The 17,413-nt window shown below is 38.1% G+C and overlaps 1 protein-coding gene across 7 annotated transcripts in view; it reads left to right on the top strand.

The window, feature by feature from the left end:
- Positions 1 to 17,413, top strand: part of PSD3 (pleckstrin and Sec7 domain containing 3) — a 163,103-nt gene that overhangs the window by 109,312 nt on the left and 36,378 nt on the right. The window contains exon 1 of one of the 7 annotated variants that reach the window (XM_087926456.1): positions 4,108 to 4,564. The exons of the other annotated variants lie outside the window; for them this stretch is intronic. Within the exon in view, the coding sequence (XP_087782582.1) occupies positions 4,406 to 4,564 (159 nt within the window). The 5' untranslated portion in view covers positions 4,108 to 4,405. Of the gene's footprint in view, positions 1 to 4,107; positions 4,565 to 17,413 lie in introns of those variants that run through there. 7 annotated transcript variants of the gene reach the window in all.

Genomic DNA, 17,413 nt, shown 5'->3' with positions numbered 1-17,413 from the left:
TTATAGCCTAATGACATAGGCTGATGTCTGCCTCAGACATTTCTGGTAGTTACCTCATGGTTCTGGACTTAAAAATGCTTCAGCCCCTTTTGCCTAGGTAATTTTTGCCCAGGTTCCTGAATGTTTCTGTCAAAGTCATCTTCCTTGCTCTCTATACCTGGGGCACCACTTCTTTGACCAGAAGCTGGATTGAGGGATCCTCATTATTTGATATTGATTCTTTAATTTCACAGCATATGAACAGACTTAATCATAGTTTCAACTGGGAAACCATGACCAAGCCAATTCTCAAAACACTAGAAAAACACATCTGCAAGAAAACAATGAAGTTTAGAGAGCACCAAGGACCCCTCCTTATTTATTTCTTGTTTTGTCAGGTCAGGAAAAGTTGCAATGAATCTTCTGAACACTGGCAAAAACAGTAGCTTAATTGATTTACTTGAGGGGTCTGCAAAGAAGCTTTAGTTGACCTTTCAGTTTAGGTGCTCAAAGAAACAGCTTGTTTTCCAAAAGATTTATCTTTCACCTAAATGAAAAGTGTATTTCTTTTTGTGTATTTAAATCTCTGGGCTCCATTAAGTTCTCTTTCTTCTCCTTTCTAAAGCATAGAATTCTTTCACTTTCATCTTAGAACCATCACTGATTTATTGAAAATCAAATATATAATCCTGTTTCTATATCTACATTTTAAGTAACTTAATCATATCTTAAAACATCCTTTCAAAGTAAGTTGCCCACCATATGTATTAGCATTGTAACTTCTAGAATTCTCAGCTAGCATAGCTAATTATTGTTGTAATCCCAACCAATTTGGAGATTTGGAGAAAGTTAACTTCAGTGTTTACCATTGCATTGAAGAGTCCATGCTGAAAAGAATGCTGATGAAATCTTTTGAATGAGATTTCAGAATTCAACAAATATCTCTTATTTTTGTAGTCAACCATTCTTTGGTTTGCTTGGTTTGGGGTTGGTGATTATATGTACCCAATAATTTTGGTTTATGTCATAATTAATCTTTGGAATATCAATGTGACTATTAAACCTTGTTTAGAGGATGTGTGAATTCAACTGGTAAACTTATATTTTCATTTTTGTCTCACAAAGAAAAAATTGGAAATGATTGATGGTATGCTGAAAATATTCCTGTCCATATAGTAAAACACCAAAAACCAACTTTGTATTTAGTCTTAATTATTCTTGTCCTTATTTGCAGTCCAAATCCATTCACTACAGAATAATTCAAGGACTAATCTACCATACTGGTTCGGTACCAGCTGGGAGATGTATGTTTTTTGACTTACCAGTCTGGTGTTGAGAAAGCATGCTAAAAGAAATCAAGTATCTATGTCTCCTTATCCTAATCTAGCACCTTAATCACTAGACCATGCTAGTATCATTGCCTAGTTAATGCAGAAGGGCTATAAGTGCACAATGAAACAATGTGTTTGTTCTTCAGCTGACTTCTTGTAGAGCTTGGTGCTGTCTTGGAGCAAGGAAGAATGACTGGCCCAAGGCTACTCAGCTGGCTCTCATGCCTAAGGGAAGTCTTTATACTTCTAATACAGCTTCTTAACCATTGCAGCTCATTTCTCTCATAACAGCTGTGATGGCACAATGATTAGAATGCAGTATTGCAGGCTAATTCTGCCGACTGCCAGCAGTTCAATTCTCACCGGCTCAAGGTTGACTCAATCTTCCATCTTTCCAAAGTTGGTACAATGAAAGCCCAGTTTGCTGGAGGCAATATGCTGGCTCTAAACTACTTTAGGGCTGTAAAGCACTGTGAAGCAGTATGTACAGTAAGTCTAAGTGCTATTGCTACCGTATTTGTATAGCCTCCCATTTATTCTATTCATTTATCCTGTAATAGTGTTAAGATATTTACAATATATTATTTCAAATGTAACCTGGTATCTGAATGTCTAAGCTATGTAAAGTGCCTGTTTTTATATTCTAGAGGTTACTTCTTGTGCTCCTCTGCATATGACACACATATACACAGGAAAATGGATGTAGCAAAATCTATTACCTGGAAAGATGCTTTTGGGCATTAGATGACTATTATATAGCACTAGAATTAAAATATAATTCCCATCTCTTCCTCTCCTACATTTTAACTTCTAGAAAGCCTGGCGTAGTGGGGTGAATCTGGAAGAACTCAATCAAAATAATTTTAATGAATCAGTTGGTGCACATTAACCAAAAGAAGAAGAGGGAGAAAGAAGGAAACATACTAAGAGCCTCCACACAAACAACAAACAGATCCATTGATTTGGCAGTTAGTCTTAACAGGAACCCACTGAGTCAGTGAGGGGTAACTCAAGCACCTGTCCTTCCTGTTTGTGGGGACTGTATTCCTGCAGACTAACTTTCTTCCTTTACCTATTTCAACCAGTGCTGCCAGCTGACTCTCCTTCTGTGCGCAGGCAGGGTGGAGTAGAGACGGTTCTCATCTGAGTTTGGTTGCTATGGTTACATGCAATCTGCTGTGTTCTGGGTCTCTAGGAACTAGAAATGATTGAGGGGAGGCGGACATGAGAACCTTTAGATAAACATTACCCACCCCCTTGATGGAAGAGCTCTCGATCAAATTCACTTCTCCTCTCAGGCAGGAGTTTGCCACGGGTAGCAGCCACTGGCAAAAGAGAACCAGAGTTGTAGAAGCAGCACGCACCTATACTTCGCAGCTTTGTCACTGACTGCTGATTGGAAGACAGAATTGACGGGGCTTCTCCCCCCCCCCCTCTTATTCTCTGAAGTTTACTTTGAGAGCAAGAGTTGTTGGCTGCCAAGGATGCATTTTTTGCTGGCTGGACTGAGATGAAATGCTGTTGGATGTGTGTTTGTGTGTGTGTGTGTTTGTTTGTATGTGGCATGTGTGAGAACAACCTGATGTCTCAGCTGATGAATCTAAAGAAATAAGAACTGGTCTAATTAATTTTTTTGCACTATTTGTTAATCCTTGCAAATCAAACTTTGAAAGGGTAGAAAGGTAGAAAAAGGTACCCTGTAAATTAACTTAGCTAGACTCCCCTTTTCTTTCCTCTTAATTTTTACTTTAGTTTAATTTTGCTTACTCCAACTTACTCTTTTTCTGTACTTTGCACAAACTTCTTTCCCTTAAGTGGGGCGGATGAATGGAGGCACATATTTTCTTCCACACGTGTGATGGATCCATACATATGTATCCACGTTAATAACTTTTCACCTCGCCTCAAAGCTAGAGCATTAAGTATCTGCTACAAACTCCAAATCCACTGCTTTATGCAAGGTGATCTGAGAATGAATCCCAATGAGAACAGCAGGACCTTAGCACAATGATGCCAGGATGGGGTCCCCCAGCTACGTGGGAAGGCAACTCTCGTAATTCTCATGCAGCGTGCCAAATTGGGAATTACGTCTGAAATACGCATCTGGTTGAGGAAGGTGGTTACTTCTTGGTAATCCCTACAAATGAGATAAAACCATCTATCTCGTTTTTGCAAACCTGTCCCAAGACCAGGCTCTGAGGACATATTTTAGCAAAATGAGATTTGAGCTGGTGACTTTCCAATTGGTAGCTTGCTCAGTTTGCCGCTGTGCTACACAACTCCTCCTTGCTTACTTCCAGAAAAAAAAGAAAACCATATGCCACAGAGGGCTTGAAAACAGTGCCTTTCCTTCCAATAAACGATAGCATTAGGATCACTCCCCCCACAAGCTCACCTCCCTAAGCTGTTTAAAAAATCATCTAGCCGGTAGGGCTTGTTTAAAATTATTATTATTTCTTTCAATCCTTGAGGCTTTTCTTTGATTCATCTCTTATTTTATTTGAGCTCAGTTAATGCACTGTGACATGGCATTGCTGGAATTACAAGTGTAGTCTGTCTGTAGTCCAAAATGAATTACTTTTTACTTGGCTTTTTGCCATCTGCTCTGCTGTTTGAAACAGACACTCTTGAGTCCTCTGTGTCTGCCTGTCTGCCTGTTCCCCCCGCGCGTCCCCCCCCCGTGTGTGTGTGTGTGTGTGTGTGTGTTGGAGCAGGATGGTGATATCTGCTGAGCAGTAAGGGAGCGTGGAGGGGCGGGGTTTCCACCCTTTTATATTTTTCAGCCAGTGACGTGAGCGGTGCCTTGAACAATCACGCTGCCTCAAAACACTGTAGTTGAAGATGCTTTGTGTGAGAGAGACTGTGTGTTTGTGTGTGGGGGTATGTGTGGTGGCGGTGGGGGAACCGGCTTGGTGCATCTTTAAGCAAATTGCTACCGCCTGAGCTTCACAGAGATTTCTCTCTTTCTAAAATTACCCTGAAGAGAATTTATTTATATTTTTTTAAGAAAAAGGGGTTCCTCATTACTCTCAGTCTCCCCTGATACTTTTATAGATACTGAATTCTATAGAAGATCATTTATTTACTTTGCCGATATGATTGGAGTTAATAGCGTGCAGAGTACCAGCAAAGTCCGGGTGAGAGCTACAGGTTCAGTCAAATATCCACGCGAAGACCCCGTCTGGCGGCAAACCCACCGCTCAAAGTCCATGAAAATTTCCAACTCCACGGAGTTTTCTGCTAAGGATGCTAAGGTAAATGAATAGATTGTATGGATGTATGGATGCATATAGATTGCCTCCATATTTGTGGCAATTTTAGAAGGGGTGGGCCAGTAGTATTATGTAAGTTGATAGTATCTTTTTTGAAAAAAAAAAAAAAACTTGAAAGCATTCCTTAAAAATTGCTTTGGGGAAGGAATCACCTGGAAGGCGAGGGAGGGGTGACATTTTTTTTTTTTAAAGGTGCTAGATAGATTTTCAGAGCGCTTCACAAAACGTACCTGCATTGCATTGCATTGCCCTGGTAGGTGGGTGGGTGGGTGGGTGACAGAGGGAGGGAAATAAGTCCCTCCCGGCACGTATACACCAAAATCTTCCATAGATTGAATGGAGATTCCTTTCCCTTCTGCCGTGGTATGGCTTTGTGTGAGTGGGCTGTATGATTCAGGTGGTATTTTTATAGATAGCAGAGGGCTCACTATTGCAATGAAACATTCGTTTTTTACATTTGATGTTTTTATATGAATGGGATTTTTTTTTTTAAAAAAAATTGTCATCTCTGTATTGTGTTTGTCACCGTAGATATTATCAAGCTGGCTCCATCTACCTGCCTCAGGAGCTACTTGAAGTGCTTTTAAAGCGTCATAGTGTGTTCATTTTAGCTGTGTGTGTGGGGAGGGGTTCCTTTTAAAGCAACAATATTTTAAGAGTTCAGTCCGTATAACTTGGATATCTTTAAAGAGATTGATTCTCAGTTTGACCATTTCCCCGTCTGTCTCGTCCCTTTCACTGCAACATGCTACTAATGTTTCACAAGTATGCTAGTATGGAGGTGCTATAACCTGTGAATCTGCAACATTGCGAGTAAGATGCAAAGAGGCTCTTAATGCTCTATAAAAACGCAGGAGGGTTTATGCACCTGTTCTCTTTTCTCTCATTTGTTCCCTCCTTCTGGGTTTGATACTACCATCCGAGTGCCATGTTCTAAAAGGTCAATTCACATCAGAAGCCCACAAATTGGGATAAGATAGGTGTCGAAATTTTGGAGAACTGTAGGCATCTGTAACATTGCTGTATTTGTTATATCGTAATTCTCCAAGAAACGCATTAAACCTTCCTTGCTCCTTTGCAGGGAGGGGAAAGGAGGGGAATTCTCAAGGTAGCTTACATGTTCGTAGATGTTCAGTTTGCTGGTGAATTCTTCACCCTACCAAGCAGTGTAATTAGAATAAAAATAAATAGTATGGTAACGCCTGCATCTTGTGGCAACATCTAATTAGTTTGCAGGAACTGAATAGTATAATTAGGTGAATCGGATTGATAACCGAAGCTTAGCAGGTTTACTTGGATGACTGACTCCCGCCTCCCAAAGAGGATTTCAAATGATTCCACTCAAATTTTAGAAGTATTCCTAGGAAAAAAAGCAGTTTGCGTTAATGACAGATTACGTGTCGTGAAGGCAAAAGGGTCTCACTTTAGTTTCTGGGAACTCAAAGTAAAACTGAAAAGACTTTTGTCCTGAAACTCGGCAGAGTGATTGCCAGTGAATATCAGAAGCAGTGGGCTGGGTGGATCAAAGATCTGACAAAATAAGGCAGTTTCCTACATTAATATCCTTTAATTAAGTGCCACTAGTTTTGGCCCCACCCCTTTTTCTGAGAGAAGACCAAAGCTGGCTGATTGGGATGCTGATCTTGTTGCTTAACCCAACTCACACATGTTATCACTCTCTATCATAACAACATCAGAGGTTATTCCTCACAGATGAAATTTTCATATAATTTGACGTCATTTCAAGCAGGTACTTTTTAATCCAGGGCTGTTCACTCACACAGCAGATTAAAATTAAATGTCATGTTCCAGAGAGGCAGACGTCGTCGTCTTCTTTTTTTTTTTTTTGCAGCAACAGCAGAAGAAATATGGCATCCTAAAGATGTAAGGTTTGATGATGTCTGGATAAGTTATCCAACTGAATTTAATGAAACTCTGTATGGGTATATTTAGATGATCCTTTTTTTCTCTTCCTGCATCAAACATTATCAAGTCTATGATTAAAAAATATAGAAAATAAAACACAGAAGAATTGAAGTCTAGATAAAATCTAAAATAATGAAGCAATTAAATCATTGAGCCAATATAAAATATCAACTGGTAGAATATGTGAGTTGAATTCGGGAGGGAATGACAATTGACCTTCAATATACTCTGGTGAAAGTCATTTAAAGATTCGGTGACATAGTTTCTTTTTTTAATCCCTGTCCACCTGGGCCATCTATTACTCTTTATACTTTGAGAGTGGATAAGAAATAAAAGACTAAAGCGGAGGGAGAAATGAAATAAGAAGAAATGGCTTCTAAATAATTACTCCTTCTCAACCTCCATATGTGTCTCATGTTAGTAGCATATATTAAGAACAGAATAGGATATACCAGTATGAGCTCTTAACCTCTGGAATTTGGGATTATAGTTATATATCCTGAAGAAAAAAAAGGAAATATATTAATACAGGATCAATTTATTATTGCTATTGTGCAAACTTTCATTGATCAGTCTATTTCAACAAATGAATTTTTGTTGTAAATCTAAAAAAAAAAAAGTAATATGGAAACAAAGCTTTGGAATCTCACTTTTTCATGTAAATCAGGGGTATTCAATCTTGGCAACTTTAAGAATTGTGGATTTCAACTTCCAGAATTCTCCAGTCAACATGGCTGATTGGTAAATTCTGGGAGTTGAAGTCCACAAGTCTAGTGATTAATATATCAGGCTAAAAACCAGGAGTCTGTGAATTCTAGTCTTGCCTTGGCCAGGAAAGCTCGCTGGATGATTTTGGGCTGGTTACTCTCCCTCAGTCCAACTCCTCTTGCAGGGTTGTGTTATGGGGGAAATAGGTGTGTTGGATATGTGTGCTGCCTTGAGTTATTTCTAAAAATAATAAAGGTGGGATACAAATAAATAAATAAAAATAAAAATCATAACACACTATGCATTCATTTCCTACCTGATCCAATGCAGGATGATAGATGGATGATTGTCGATTTCCCATTTTAGGCTGAAAGTGACTGGCCCAAAATTATCCATCCGACTTAAATTTCTAAGGGAAGAAGACAATTTGGATCTTCCTGCTTTTTCCAGCACCTTAACCATTACACCAAAATGGCTTGTTTTCTCATTCATCCACACAAATACATATTTAATATTTTCTTTAGGATTTTTTTTTAGTGTGTCCATAGTTCCATAATTCCCAATCCTGTACAGACATTGCAGAAAACTCTGGAGTGGAAGCCCAGGTATCTGGAAGATACTGTGGTTGAAAGGGTGGTTATCAGAAAAGTTTTTTTTCCAACCTGATGCTTTCTGGAATGTTGGTTCTTGAACTGGGGATAATTCCAGATCCAGCCTGCGGGGTGCTTAGATCTGGCCTGGGGGCCCACCCTGGAAACAGTGAAGGACCAGCCCATGGTGCCTCTGCCAGCGAAAAGGGAGTTTGGGAGGGCTGTGCAGGGCTCTCCCAGGCTCCATTTTGGACCATGATGGCCTCCTGCAATCTTCTGCCAGCAAAAACGGAGCCCGGGAGAGCTGTCATGGATGAAAACAGAACCTCAATGAGTGACATCGAGCTGGCCATACCCACCCTGGCCATGCCCCCCTGCTGCCACCCCAGGTCAAACACAATCTGGATGCAGCCCTAAATTAAATTCAGTTTGACATCCCTGACCTAAGGGGTAATTTGGGCAACATAATGAAGCAATTAGCAATTTTTTGTTTGTGAATTGAGGCTCCAGTTTGGGACTGCCTCTGTTGTATAAAACAATCTGTTTTTGTTTTTAAAATGCAGTAATAACATTATTTGAACTCCGAAAACAGTAGTTGGATCTTGATTTAAATGCTCTAAAGAATATTGGTGCTACCATTTTTGGAATTCCCCGACACAATGCTGTTGCCTGGGGTAAGCTGGAAAGTTTGACAGCTGCAGCCCCACAGCCTAGGGCAAACTGAAGAATCTATTACCTCCTGCCTCCATTTTCTATATTTATTTTGACAGCCAATGTTCCATACATCTGAGAAACTGAGCTGGATAACTATGGAGTTCCCTTGGTCATCGCCAAAGTTTTAGGCAGATTGCCTATTTCTTAGAAGATTTTTTTTTCTGCAAGCCTTTTGATTCTTTCTAGCATGTTCCTTCTATGGAACCTAGATCATTATTTAAAGGAGTACAAGAAAACAGATCCAGATGTATTTTTCATATGCTATTTAACTTTGTACAGGGCTGTTATATTTTGCTTCTGATATTTCCAGATATGTTGGATGGAATGTCTGTGGACATCCAATTCATGTTTTCCCTAGCGAATAAAAATGATTGAAGTGTATATGTTTAAAGATTGAAGGGTTGAATCTGTATTTGAGTATGTATAAAATGGTTCTCCACCCCCCCCCCCCTTGCTGGAAATATCTTTTTAATAGCAACAGCAGAACATGATTTTAAAAGGGTGCTGCCTTTTTTTTTTTTTAAAGGAATCCACCTAAGGAAATATAGCATCATCAAAATCTTCTGTCTTTCCTTTTGGTATATATAGTTTCGTCTTCTAGCCAAGATCATGATGGCTAGACAATTGGAAGTCCTACTTTCCTAGACTTTATATTTGACCTCTGCAATTCAGTATTGTTCTGAATGTATTTAAACCTAGGATTCTTCTTGAGCTTTCATTAACATGATAGGTTGCATAAATGTTATCTTTGTCAAGAGGTGGGAGAGGTATGTGACTTAAATCAAGAATGCCTAAAGAATTTGTTAGGGTGGAGCTGGAAACAAATGACAGCTGCCTCAATTCTACTTCATTGCGTTTGGCACATGTGCACATGCAAAGTGTGTGCGCGCATGCAAAGCACACCTACCCAGCCACGCCCACTGAACCGGTGGTAAACCACTTTGAAACCCGCCACTGCTTTGGTCCATACAATGTGAAGGACGTACTGTGCTCACAAAGAACAAGCTGGTATTCCAGTCTCAGCCTTGAAAAGTCAGTCATGAATAGAGACGAGATAAAAGACTTTGCTGGCATTTCTCTAAGTACTACAATTCAGGGCTTTGACTTAGGCAGATCTGATTCCTAAAAAGTGTGTGATTAGTAAATAGAAAAATAAAAGCATTGTAGATGTAAGATACGCCCTATTCTGAGCCATCGTTGCCTCATAGAACTCAATTCAACTGGTGATGTTGAATGTCACCTTATTTTCCTTCCTTCACTGAAGCCTTAGGTGGAGATTATCTCTATCAGATCTTTATAAATAATCCCTGTAGTCATATGCAGAGATCTTTCCCTCAGCAGATTCTGTTCTTAGCCATGATGAGAGCAATTTTAGCAGTACAGGTCTCTGAGGAACAGTAGTGATGAATTAAGTGTTTTATTCTATGAATCATCACATAAGTAGGCTCTTGGTTGGTAAAATGCTCAAACTTCTAAAAGAAAAAAACCTAATGCCTCCTTAAAACATAAATGTCTAAAGCTGCCTTTCTCTTTTTTATCAATTTAAATATTACTACAAATAGATAATTTCATACATCACTGGTCACTCGCTGAATCCTCCCATTGGATTAATTAATTCATTGCTTTTGGTCACGACTGTCTGTACTGTGATTCGATAAAAGTCTTGTAGAAAAGATATTTTCAGAATTCACTTTTCTTTTAAAAACATTGACTACCCCTTCTCCTCCTCCTCTGGCCTATTTAGTTGTTAAGAAATATTTGAAAATACTTAGATGACGTCCTGTGAAATCTCAGAAACCAGAGAGCTGATTAAGATATAACATGATGGGCCACAAGTAAACTTTTGTATTTTTTGCTAAACAGCAAAAACTGTTGAAAGTAAAAGAAATAGTAATTATTATTTGTAACATGATCAAATTTGCAAAACCCTAGAGATTTTTAAAAGTAGCAGCCCTATAGAAAGATACATGCTAGTTTACAATATGATTTTTTTTAAAAAATGTGCAATTTAAGAAGCATATCCAGGGAAACTGAATTAAGCATTTCTTGACATAAATCTAACTTTTCTTCAAACCCACAGAAAGATTATGTAAAGTGATGAAGAGGCTATAAGAAAAGGTAATCCAACAGCAAAAAAAGATTATTAAATCCTTAATAATTAAACAGTTGCATGAACAAGCTGTAAGCTAGAGTGAGATCCACTAAACCATAAAAATATATCTATTTATTCCTGTATCTGCTATTGGAACTGGTGCTACTTCAGGCGGCTGGATTTTGGTTGCGTATAACTATAGATAAAAAAGGAATTATAATTATTTTCATTTATCATATTCTGTAGTTGTGCTTCAAGTGTGTTTCAGTACAAATATACAGTTTTGATCGTAATAGCGTAGCTACAGCAATTTTTAGGGTAGGCTTTGGTTAATTCTTGGTTTCCATCCCCCCCCCCCTCTGATGGCACCTAAAGCACACAGCTTGATTATGATGTAATCACTTCAATGTGAGTGAGGCATTTTCTAAAATTCAACAAAATGCTTACTCCTTTGCACCGACCAACGTTCAAACATAGTTCAATGAGGATTGTGATGACATATAAATTAAAAGTTTGCTTGGATTAGGAATTTCATAACTGTCAAGAAATGTACATAGCCTACTGACCCACAAATGGAATGGTGAAGGTGGAATCAATAAAGTTAAGGATTTGTGTATGAGTAGTGTGGTAAGGCTTTTTGAATCATGAATCCTAGTAAGCAGGAAGATGTGTTGGGACGTGATATATATTTATATTGCTACATTGTAGGCATATAGATTTATGCCTGATACCATTATTGTAATCAGTTAGTGATTATATTATACAGAGAAAGAGAGAAGAAAGGAGAAAGAGTATACATAGTTGTGAGAGCTAGCTACATCCTTGTCAACACATGTTTGTGGACTTCTTCAGTTATTATACTATGGCCAATGTAGATTATAATTGTTGGGCTTCCCGAAGGCTTTCCTCCCAACAACATCATAAAAACTCTTGACTACCAAAAGTTAGCTCTTGCTCTTCTCCAGTAGCTTGCAAACTATCACCCAGCCTGGAGGTCCCACTATTGGTATCCATTTCTGAGTCATGTTGAATTATTGCCATAAGGTGTTCTGGTGAGATTTTTTTTACAGGGTAGTTCAGTATTGCTTTCCCTAACCCTCCCCATTTATCTGGGCTTGGGACCGGCATATGGTTGATGACAATCATATCAATGGCCTCAGGACTGGAAAAGGACTGTTTTTATTACACCAATAAAAAAAGGTGACCCTAGAGACTGCTCCAACTATCACACAATCACATTGATTTCTCATGCAAGCAAGATACTGGTTTTTTAAAAAAAAACCACATTAAAAAGAGCTACAGAATGCCATTGATCAAGAGCTATCTGATGTACAAGTTGGCTTTAGAAAGGGGAGTGGCACTCAAGAGCACATTGTCAATATTAGATGGATTAAATGAGAAAGGCATATGATATCAAATGGATGCTTTATCAATTACAGAAAAGTTTTTGACTGTGTAGAATACAATAAGCTCTGGGCAGCTTTGCATGATCTTAGCGTCCCAACTCATGTGATCAATTCTGTATAGAACATTGTACACTGAATCAGGAGACAACAGTCAGAATACTTTACGGTGACATCTTTTTTGTTCAATCTGTATGCTGAAGTGATCCTGTGAAAATTAGATCTGGAAGTGCCTGAAGTTGGGGGAAGATCAATACATAATTTGAGGTATGCATGCTGATGATATAACAGTATTGGCTGAAACTAAGGGAGAGTTGGAAAAAATGATCTGAAAAATCATGGACAAAAGTGAAAAAGTAGGATTGAGTCTTAATATCAGAAGAACAAATATAATAACAAGAGCTGCAGATGGACATTATATGTTTTAAATCAACAAGGAGGAGATTGAATTAGTTCCAGAATTCACCTACCTTGGATCTAAAATTGTTCATAATGGCACTTCTGAAATCAAACACAGCATATAACCCCAGGCCATGGTTGACATGAATAAGATTTGGAAAACAGAGATATTGATATAAATACAAAAAGCAGGATAGTTAGAGCAATAGTCTTCCCTAATAATGATGTATGAGTGTGACAATTGACACTAAGAATGGCTGATCGAAGAAGAACTGGCGCCTTTGAACTATGCTGCTGATGTAAATTATTGCATATACTATGGACAGCCAGAATAGCTAACAGAAAGGTGTTAAATCATATAAAACCAGACACATCACTAAAAGCTAAAATCATAAGACTATGTCTGATTTACTTTGGCCATGTCATGCATGGAAATTCATTGGAGAAGGCAATGATGCTAGGAACGGTTAGTGGAACAAGCAAAGAAAATGCTGGCTTCATAATATCAGATCTGAAAGTTGAAAGAAGCTGTGCTTGACAAGATAGCATGGAGGGACACGACTGGATGGTTAAAACAACAATATAGATTATAGCAAACTGCAAACGCAGCTGAGTATAATACACAAATAGATCAGATAGGATGATGTTTGGATGTCTATATGACTTGTTATTAAATATACCAAATTATACATTAGGGATTTCTACTACCTGCCAGGTAGATAACAACACCCTATATAGCTGACATTGGGTGATAATGAAAAATCTATCCCATATTTTTTCCAAGGTGGCTTGGACCTGGTTAGTATTTGAATGAGAGTTTATTAGGAAACACTAGGCTCCAAAATCAGTGAAAATACAGTTTGCCTCAGAAGGCAACAGCCAACCATCTGTGGCTGATTAAACTACAGAGTCTGTGTATACATTCATTCAGGATTGAGTTTGACCTAAAGGATTGTTGACATCATCTCAATGTAGCACTCTCATTCCAACCCATTGTTACAGGTAACAGTTTAATCACCATTGTCAATACAGCTTTAGCTATCCCTTCTGTATTATGAAGAATTCTGAGGTAAAGTTGTTTTGACCTCAGTAGAACTATGATTAGAGCAATGCGGAGATTTCACCTAAGTATTTCTCTCATATCCCTCCAGGGTGTCGGGATGTAAAAGCCAAACATAAAAAATGAATGATCAACAGCTTCCTCTTCCTTCAAACAGCCACAACAGAAAGAGCTCCCTGGGCCTTAAGAATCCATCTACATATTTGTCAGCAAAAGCCGTTCTCTAGGGCTTAAACTAGCAATGCCAGCCATTTACGATTCCAATTAAACATAATTCATTTTTTGTCCAATTATAGGCAATGCCTAAAAAATGTTTTTAGGAGCTCAAAAGAGCTTAGAAATCCATAAATGAACGATGCTTAATACTTTTGGAGGATTTTCACTCAATCTCAGCACCATCCTTATTAAAAAGCATTTGGTTCTGTTGGTTCAGCTGGACAAGCACACAATGTTACTTCAAAAATTAGGTAGACATGCGTTAAAGATTCTCTTACAAGGTTTGGCCTGCAGCCACAATATGGATTAATGCTTTGCATATATGAAAAACATAGGGAATGGCTGTCCTGAGTGTGGGCTGTAACTTATCTTAACCATAGAGATAAAATACAGATGAAGTTTGCCTCTCAGAAAGGGTATATTTGAATAGTAGCAGGACCACTCATACAAAGGAAATTGCTTTATCTTTATAAACGTTAATAACCTGACAGCCTCAATGGGTAGAACAAATGTAGAAATCAATTCCACGGGAAGATGAAAACTGTTTTCATTGAGATTGGCTATAATAGAAAGTTGAAGTTCATTGTGCTATTCTTCTTCCTTCTTCTACTTGAGTGAATTAGGGAGTTATCTGTCCAAGCCACTTCCTGATGTTATGTGAGTGTTCTGGACTTTAATGTTTCAGCCCCTTTTGCATATTTGAATCTGCTTTCCTGTCTACAATATTGCAGTCCATGCCTTCCTGGTCTTGGTTGGTAGCCCACAAGAAGTAGTTAGTTTTGAATAAAGGATTCCCCTTTGACTGCTGTATACTGGCCATTTTTGGTCAAAGTTCTAACTTATGCCATTGTTTGACACAGATGTTTGCAGCTGTGGACAGTGTTGTATTTTGAGCCAACACATTAATTTGAGCCACTTGCTAATTTGCACACTGTATTTACTTCCAAGTCATTCTGTTGCCATGATTCGGTTCCCAGGCTGGCTAAAATGTGGATAGAATTTTAAGGGTGGGAATGGGCAGTTACTCAATAGAAACATATTTGGATAATTTATGATATGACGCGCTTTAGTATATGGAGCTGGGTGTTGAGGGAATATTTGTTTATTTCTCAGGCTGCTGTAAATTTCAATATAGTATTTTTTCCCATTTACATTGAGCCACCTATGCCACTCACTTTATCAGAATCTTTCTTGCTGCCCAGCATATTATCTTTTAATTATCTCCAGGTAAGAATGCAAATAGTGCTCTGAGTTTGTAACTAGTATAGCTACAAATGTCCCTAAAAACATTTGTAAATAGTCTTGTAATTGTCTTTTAGTTTTTAGTTTCGTTTACATTATCATCATTGCACCTCATACAATGAAATTAAATGCCATCTTCAGTGTACAGTATCACTATAAAAATGAAACACAAACACACATCCTTCACATTCTATGCAATTGAATTGATTTTTAAACATCACAGGTAGTCCTCGACTTGTTACCACAATTGGCTTTGGAATTTCAGTTGCAATGGGATGGTGGTTATTAATTTAGTTTTCGTGAGACCAGACCTGCTTTTACAACACTTTCATTGTGGCCATTAAATGAATCGTGCAGTTGTTAGGTGAACCACGTGATTATTAAACATATTCGGCTTCCCCAATGACTTTGCTTATCAGAAACTGGCTGAGAAGGTTGCAAATTGTGATCATGGGATAGCAGCCCACCATAACCATGGTAAACGTGAGCTGGTTGCCAAGTGCCCAAATTGCAATCATGTGACCATGTGCAAAGGTCATAACTTCAAGTATAGGTCTTAAACTGCATTTTTTTCAGCACTGTTGTAAGACCAAACTTCTGTTAAATGAATGGTTGTAAGTTGAGAACTACCTGTAACGTTGCTTTTTTGTTGTTGCTGTTGTAAACAATCAAAAAGCTTTGCTAGTTGCCAGTATCACAAGTGTAATAATGCTTAAGATTAATAATTGACAGATAGTGCTGCCTGAAGGGGGAGGAAGGTCAAAACAGGCAAGATGGAAGACATACATGATTTAATCTATGTCCATTTAGACAAAAGGGGCAGATTTACTGTATGACACTGCATCCACTATACAGTGTGATATCCACAATCTTGCCTCTTTTGGTATATACACACATCAGAGATGACCCGTGGTGGTACAGTGGTTCGAATGTAGGCTAACTCTACCCACTGCCTGGAGTTTGATTCTGACTGGCTCAAAACCGACTCAGTCTTCCATCCTTCTGAGGTCTGTAAAATGAGTACCCGGTTATTGCTATTGCTATAGATGCGAGTACTTATGGGATTGTTGTTCTTTGGGGAGGCTACAGTAAAAATATTATATAATTCTTCCTGGGTTATACAAATTAATAATAAATAAAATAACAGTGAATAGAGTAACAGTGAAAGATGTTAGGCATGCTTGCACCGAGGCACCTGATTTTTGAACTATAAAAAGTAAATCTTTTGTGATATAGCAATGTATTATTTTTAAACAAGAAAAAAAGCCAGATATCAAAAGTATGGGAAATTGTTGGATCCTTACCTTTTATATTCATTAGATGTCCACATTTTCATTTAGCACAGTTAAAGATAAGTTAACTAGCTTTAGAATGTTCATTTTAGTAGCATTTTTCTATTAAAATCTGTGTGAGAACTCAATTAAAATCAGTACCTAGGAGTGAACAATAAATTAAAACTACAAATCAAATGTTAATTGATCATTGATATTAATAATAATTCAGGGAAAGCCAGATGTGCTTAGGGTCCATCTATTTGAATTAAGTCTCTGGAGAATGTAACATGAGCTTGTAATTTCTTTGCACATCATGCTCTCAGCTTGATAGTTTATAATTCTTCCTTCCAATATGAAGTCAAGTATTATGACCCCAAAGTTTTCTTTAGCTCAGATTTCATTCCCAGTCATAGAATTCTTTTCTTACTACCCCAAATACAGGTAAAAATATTTATAGATATTACAGATAGTTCTTGGCTTACAACCACAATTGGGACCAGAACTTTTGTCACCAAGTGAGGCACTTGTTAAGTTAATCGCATCCAATTTTACAACCTTTTTTTGAATGGTCCTTGGAACTCTCTGAGATTGATTGTGTTTTCTTGGAGACATTTCATTATCCATACTAGGTAACATCATCAGTGCAATATTGATGATGTTACCTATTTTGGGTAATGAAATGTCTCCAAGAAAAGACCTTTTGTTTCCACCCTGAGCTACAAATATTCTCTTTGAAAGGGTGCACACTTTTTTGTCCCAGTCATTAAATGAATGGGTGCAGTCAGTAAGCGAACCATACAGTCATTAACCAAATCCACCTTTCCCCATTGACTTTGCTTGGTGGAAGCTTGCAGAGAACATCACAAATGCCAGTGGTGTGACCTTGAGACATTGCAACCATTGTAAATACATGCTGGTTGCCGAGTGCCCAAATCCTGATCCAGTGGGGACGTTGCAACAGTATAATCATAAGAAATCCACTGATTGAAAATTTACATATTTAAAACCCTACAAAGGGAGTGGATACACATACAAAAAGGTAGAATCCCTCAACTTCAACTTGACATCTGGCCATCTTCATGGCAAGTATAGAGAAGTGGGTTTCTGTTGCTTTTTCCATTAAAAAAAAAGAACTTCAGAATCCTGACTACAGCTCTGGAATGTTCTAGTAATTTTCTTTCCAAGCAGGGATGGGTTTGTTTATTGA

Source organism: Pseudonaja textilis, chromosome 2 (genome assembly GCF_049901715.1).
Source record: "Pseudonaja textilis isolate UNSWEBS1 chromosome 2, rPseTex1.2, whole genome shotgun sequence".
Lineage (NCBI taxonomy): Eukaryota > Metazoa > Chordata > Lepidosauria > Squamata > Elapidae > Pseudonaja > Pseudonaja textilis.
The sequence above is the reverse complement of the archived record's forward strand: the minus strand, read 5'-3'. Positions and strand labels throughout refer to the sequence as shown.